A 6,270-nucleotide genomic window follows, 5' to 3' on the forward strand; every position below is an offset into this window, starting at 1 on the left:
AAAAAAAGGAAGAAAAATTAAAAATATCTATTATAAAGCAATAAATTTATATTAATTTATATATATTACCAATAACATCATCTGGTTCAGATTTCAGGCCTTCAGGAAGTTGTCCTTGTAATACATCCAATAAAGCTGATAATGCTTTTGTACACAAAGCAGGTTCAATAGTTCTACTTTCTCTCATCAATGTGAAAACGCTTCGTAAACCAATACCTACAATCTAAAGATATTTAAACTAATATATAATTCTTTTAATATAATTCATTTAATTACCTTTGGTAAGCTCTGTATAGTTGATATTCTATCTTCATCATCACTTTCAGTATCGATAGTTTCACTATGTTCCGGTGATGGTGGAGAATTACAATTTGATACTCTATAAACTTCATTTGATGTTCTAGTATGCCTCTCCAAAATAGCACTCCTAACACTAGCAAATACAGCAAATGCAGAAGCATTGCAAGATAATTCTATTTCTGGTGGATTATTATAATTCAAATCTCCACTCAAATCAATCTATAAGTTATAAATATAATTATAATTTACAAAATAATTACAAGCATAAAAAAAAATTATATAAAAACATAACATAAGTAAAAGTTAATAATACCTTTCTCTTATCCCTCTTACGAATAGATTTATTTTTCTTACATTTTCTCCATTCTTCTTTATTTCTAAAATATAAAATATATGACATAGGAAATATATTTTAATTTTAATATTTATACTAATAATTTTCTGTAATAATCTATTTCTATTCTAATATATTTACAATTATAAAGGAAAGTGTTGTAAAAATAAACGTTTAAGAAAAAATATTAAATCTTTATTGTTTTTGATAAATACCTATAATCATATGTTTTCACAGAGATTTTCATTAGATTAGATTAGATAAATAATTGACATTAAATAAATTATTTAAAATATAAATCATAAATTAATTCATAAATCAATATTTTTTATACATTTCGTATGAGAATTGTCAAAATGACAATACATCAACTTTAATAAACAAACAATTTTAGGTTACTTTAAACATCTAAAAAAATTATAGTAAAATTTAGAAAATCGATGATATTAAATGATATATTCAACAAAAATAATGACAAAATTATCAAAATTTGTATCGCAATTATTAAGTTTAATAAACGATAGATGAAGTCACCGCCAAAAGCGTCAAGTAAACAAAGCTGGAAGGAGGTTATACACATTTCGCACCTCTGTGCTTCTGCGATACTTTTGAAAAGATCATAAAAACATTTCACATAATTTTCCGGTTCCGGCAGCAATCTTTCGTGATCTCCAGACACCATGTTGTGCACAAAATTTTCAACGTACGAATCACCAATTCATTTTCGTAATACTATTGATCGTTGACATTCTTTCGCCTTCCCCATGTGATTGAATCGCACGATTTATTAAAAAGTATTATTCGATGATTTCTATCAAAATACTTATTTATTCGATCAGTAATTCTAAATTCATATACATCAAATAATAACAGTTTTTTTTTTTTTTTTATAATATATGAAAACGATCAAAAATTCGTTTTTGACGTATTGTTAAGAAATTCGTCTTGAAAGTACCAGACGTACCGCGACTACTTTGCGATTTCGATTCTTCGATATACATTATCGTTTTAACGTAGATTATCATTCGATATGGCGGCTATTTTTTAAATAAATTTTCTTTCATTTTTATATCTCTTTTAATTAGATTTATTTTTCGAAAATTGTACATAGAAATAATAAAACTAAACTTTTCAGCTTAACAGCTTCATTATATATAATAATATAAAGTAATATTTGAGATAAATTTTATTCGTAAAGATTCTAAAATGTACCTTTTTATATTCGTGATTATTGATATTGATATTGAAATAAAAAAGAAATAATAACATTGTTTAAAAAAAACTTCTTTTTTACTTAATATTTTAATGAAATAATACAATTCTTAATTTTGCATATATTATTTTATATTAATTTCTCAATTTGTTATTATGATAAAATAAGATTTCTTATATGCATATAAAATTATATATAAACTATTCTTATTGGCGTATTATTAAATATTATGTATTTATGTATTATGTATATATACATGCATATATTGTTCAATTGAAGAATTAATTATAAGTTACACAATTAAAATTCGTATATAAAATTATATGAGAAATCTGTCAAAATATTTTCAACGCCATTATCTAAGTGATATATTGATAAATATTTTATTATCGTTTATAAAATGTTAATTAAATAAAACGTTAAAAAGAGATATTGACGTAGAAGGCTTATCTCATATATGATTTAGAATTGATCACCTCACGTAAAATATAGTATAGTTCGTGTATTCTCTTATGTTAAGATTACTGTTTTGAAGATTATCGAGAACATAACCTAAGGAATATGATTTAAAGTATAATATAAGTTTAAATTTTTATTTTATTGCAAAAAGTACAAGATGGATATGATTTTCGAAATTATTATGTGAAATAGATAATCAAGAAAAGTTGCTCAGAAATTGAATAATTTCTTTCTAATTTGATAAAAACATAACCAAATGACAGCTTTCAAACACGTATGTAATATTTAGACATATATTACAATATATTATAAATTATTTAAACGATTATTATTAAATTTGTTTCATTTTCAGATAGGCTATCTTGACTTATATAAAATTATAATTGTAAGCTGATTTTTATTCGGTAAATATTTCGATCAAAATTGCATTTATCTATATATTTAAAAAAAAAGAAACAAGAATATGAATAAAAATTTTAGTTTATTGTAATGGAATATGATTTTTATGATTCTATATTTTTAGTATATATTGTAACAAAAAAACTTTGTAATTATAAGGAAGTTTAATCTTCAAGATTTAATCTTCTGCTTATATGTATAAATTTATATTTAATAAATATTATTATTTTAAAAAAACACATTGTTTTCAGTTACATTGGATACATCAATTAATAATACATATGTTACATGATTGTGTAAATATTACTTAATGAATATATGTGATAGAATATCTTTAAAAGTATCTTTATAAACGTGTGGGAATGGGCAATTGCTTGTGCAAAGATATCCCAGAAGAACTCGAAATACATCATGGACATAATCATGCAAATACTGAAAATACTATATTACCAGAATCAAATGTAGGCACAGTTGCCTCTAATGATATGAACATTACAACTTTTAAATTTCCAACTTCAGCTAACATTGATAAATTAGTACTTGAAACTCTTGGAGTAATTGGTTCTCTTGTTGATAAGTAAGTTTTATGATAATTATAAATTATTTTATATATAATAATTATATATTATTATTATTATTATGTTCATAATTAAATATAATAATAAATATTATAATAATTAAATAAATAGTTAAATATCATAAATATAAATTAAAATAAATTATCATTTATCATTTATTAAATATATTAATTGATTATATTGATATTATATTCAGTGAGCAAGAACCACCACCTGCATTGTTGAAATTACATGCTATTGCTGATAAAGAAGATGGATGGATACAAGTTGTGAGTTCAATGGTTAATATTATTCCTATGCATAATCCATTAGGTCCTTCAGTTATCACTCTTTTATTAGATGATTGTCCATTACCATCAAAGGTATAATTATATTTCTTATATTACTGATTGTATTTGAAACTTTTGCCATAAATATTTTAACTTTTTAGGAATTAGTTTTACGATTGTCACACATGTTTCAATTATCTCAAAAACTTGGAAATATACAGACCAGTGCAACTCAGCAACGTAACATCTGTGTTGTATTGGGTTGTATAGCAGAAAAATTAACTGGCCCTAGTAGTATTGCTATATTATCCGATGAGACTTTGGACTATCTTATTTCAAATCTTGTAAGTGAATGAATATTATTTATAAAGTATAAAATCTATTAAGACAATTTCATTTATAATTTATATGTTATTTTAGAAGGAAAATATTGATCCTTATGTGGTATTGTATTCATTAATAGCCTTGGAAAAATTTGCACAAACAAGTAAGTATTAAAAACATATAATAGTAAATATAAATTAATATAAAATATTAAACAAAATAAATATTAAATATTGTACTGTGCAATATTTTATACAAATAATGATAATTTTAATAATTTAATTTATTTTAAGAAAATAAATTGTATTTATTTTAGGTGAGAATAAAATAACTATAAAAAAACGTTTAATGGCAGAGAAACCAAATCCATTATTAGAATTGGAAAAGTGGGCAACAGAAACTCATTATGTACGTCGTCAAGTAGGTTTTTGTGCGCGATGGTGTTTAGACAATTTGCGTAAGTGATATGTGTATTGTATGATATATATAATAAAAAGTGTTTTATAATGGAGAATTTTTAAATTGATAAATATTATTTTTATTATTATAGTTATAATGGAAGGTAGAAAATATTCTCACGATTCAGTTGATATGTCTGGTATTAATGTAATGTTAAATACAAAGGATGTAAGCGAGTACCTGAAAATATCACCTAATGGCTTAGAAGTAAGTTTTGTAAAATATTATATTATATTATAGAATATTTCTATTATTCATATTTTCGTCACACTTTTAGGCTCGATGTGATGCATATTCATTTGAAAGTGTAAGATGTACGTTTCAAGTAGATTCGGGAATTTGGTATTACGAAACACTTGTTATAACTACAGGTGTAATGCAAATTGGATGGGCCACTAAAAATAGCACATTTTTAAATCACGTAAGCATTTATATTCTTAATGTAATGCAAATGATTATATTATATAAATTATTATATATTTTATTTTATCATTATAGGAAGGCTATGGCATAGGGGATGATGAATATTCTTTGGCCTATGATGGTTGTCGTCGATTAATTTGGTATAATGCAAAGAGTGAAAGAAATCATGATAGACCTTGTTGGAAAGCTGGTGATATTTTGGGTTGTTTATTAGATTTGAATAAATTGGAAATAATATTTTCCATAAATGGTGTACCATTGAAACCATGTGTTCAAGTTTTTAAAACAGTACGGTATGTATATTCGTATAAATTAAAAAAAAAAAAAAAAATTGCGCAACATTCCAAGTATATAATAAATACTTTAAATATTTTAGGTCTGGATTTTTTGCAGCAGCTAGTTTTATGTCATTCCAACAATGTCTTTTTAATTTTGGAAATGTACCATTTAAATATCCTCCTACCGATCGCGAATATAAAAAATTTAACGATTATGCTAGTTTGAAGCCTGAAGATAAAGTTGTGCTTCCTAGACACATATATCTAGATCAATTGAGGAAACTTAGCGTTAGAGAGGATTCATGTACATTGTGTTTTGACCAAAGAGCTTCTGTAAGATTGCTACCATGCAATCATAGGTATTATATATACATTATTTTTTTTTTTTTTTTTTTTTTTTTACATTATTACATTATATCAATTATCTTGTTAAAATAGAAATAAATTTTATTTCAGAGGATTTTGCCAAACGTGTTCGAATCAATTGATAGAGTGTCCAATGTGTAGAGCTACTATCGAAGAAGTAGCGACCGATAACACATGACACCACATAAGCGTATCAACATTTAATACTCTTCCATTACCTTTCTCATATTATATAATTCTCAGGAATTGTCGCGAGGTAATCACAATTGCAACACATCGCGTGTATCACATATTAAATATAATTATAATATTTTATACATTTCTTTTCTTACAATATAGTATTTTAAATCAAGAGAAGGACTACAAATCACAGAAAGCAAGGTTGCATTTAAATATTACATCTCTGAGATATATCATTTTGAATGTTGCATTCATATACGTAGATATAATTATATATAAATCACATTGCAAATTCAAATTACAGAAGAATATCACCTTCTACCATTTATCGGCTGTGCAAATTATTTTCCCTAGGTTTTACCTAAGTATGCCTTACATCTAATTAAATATTTAAAGTAAAATAGTGAGATAAAATTTAAATATTTTTTTTACACTATACAGATTAGAAACAAAGAATTTGCAATTTACATCTGAATTGCTATGAATATACATTTCCAATTTAGTATTTGTGACTGGTTCATAAATACATATGTAGTGGACACTATTTTGTCTATGAACGTGAAATTCTTTTCTGTTAAATTATGAAAATCTGTATCACATGTATTTGTCAATATCGACAAACAAATAACTGAATTTGTGCTGTAATGTAAGATTGATTTTAGAAAACTGTAAAATATTAATATCTTGT

General features: G+C 24.3%; 2 protein-coding genes across 7 annotated transcripts in view; one reads left to right on the forward strand and one right to left on the reverse strand.

The window, feature by feature from the left end:
* Window positions 1–1,532, reverse strand: part of LOC122716509 (E3 ubiquitin-protein ligase MYCBP2) — a 183,710-nt gene extending 182,178 nt beyond the window's left edge. For 2 of the 3 annotated variants that reach the window (XM_043939666.1, XM_043939664.1), the window contains exons 1-4: window positions 1,222–1,532; window positions 614–677; window positions 277–519; window positions 70–223 (exon numbers count right to left, since the gene is read on the reverse strand). In XM_043939666.1, coding sequence (XP_043795601.1) covers window positions 70–223; window positions 277–519; window positions 614–677; window positions 1,222–1,316 — 556 coding nt within the window. In that variant the 5' untranslated portion in view covers window positions 1,317–1,532. Of the gene's footprint in view, window positions 1–69; window positions 224–276; window positions 520–613; window positions 678–849; window positions 961–1,221 lie in introns of those variants that run through there. The other variant, XM_043939665.1, reaches the window with a different exon arrangement.
* A 760-nt stretch (window positions 1,533–2,292) lies between these two features.
* Window positions 2,293–6,221, forward strand: LOC122716482 (RING finger and SPRY domain-containing protein 1-like). Of its 4 annotated transcripts, XR_006347035.1 has the most exons (13): window positions 2,293–2,580; window positions 2,659–2,710; window positions 2,957–3,282; window positions 3,480–3,645; window positions 3,714–3,896; window positions 3,973–4,039; window positions 4,193–4,333; window positions 4,427–4,542; window positions 4,613–4,756; window positions 4,834–5,051; window positions 5,135–5,395; window positions 5,493–5,658; window positions 5,742–6,221. XR_006347035.1 is itself a non-coding variant. In XM_043939607.1 (12 exons), exons 3-12 carry the CDS (start codon window positions 3,068–3,070, stop codon window positions 5,578–5,580), a joined length of 1,599 nt encoding a protein of 532 aa, XP_043795542.1. In that variant the 5' UTR covers window positions 2,293–2,580; window positions 2,659–2,710; window positions 2,957–3,067; the 3' UTR covers window positions 5,581–6,221. The 4 variants fall into 4 exon arrangements, 3 of the variants coding, with proteins under 3 accessions (XP_043795542.1, XP_043795543.1, XP_043795544.1); XM_043939607.1 differs by having other exon boundaries at window positions 5,493–6,221; XM_043939608.1 differs by having other exon boundaries at window positions 2,659–2,691; window positions 5,493–6,221.
* The last annotated feature ends 49 nt before the right edge of the window (window positions 6,222–6,270 follow it).

The sequence above is a fragment of the Apis laboriosa genome, unplaced genomic scaffold (assembly GCF_014066325.1).
Source record: "Apis laboriosa isolate Shangri-la unplaced genomic scaffold, ASM1406632v1 scaffold46_cov150, whole genome shotgun sequence".
Taxonomy (NCBI): domain Eukaryota; kingdom Metazoa; phylum Arthropoda; class Insecta; order Hymenoptera; family Apidae; genus Apis; species Apis laboriosa.

Bases quoted from the DNA above. Each gene is read 5' to 3' on its own strand.
- LOC122716482 (XM_043939607.1), top strand. From the start codon at position 3,068: ATGGGCAATTGCTTGTGCAAAGATATCCCAGAAGAACTCGAAATACAT. The intron at 3,283-3,479 runs GTAAGTTTTATG...TATTATATTCAG, and splicing joins ATTGGTTCTCTTGTTGATAA to TGAGCAAGAACCACCACCTG. The intron at 4,757-4,833 runs GTAAGCATTTAT...TTATCATTATAG, and splicing joins ATAGCACATTTTTAAATCAC to GAAGGCTATGGCATAGGGGA.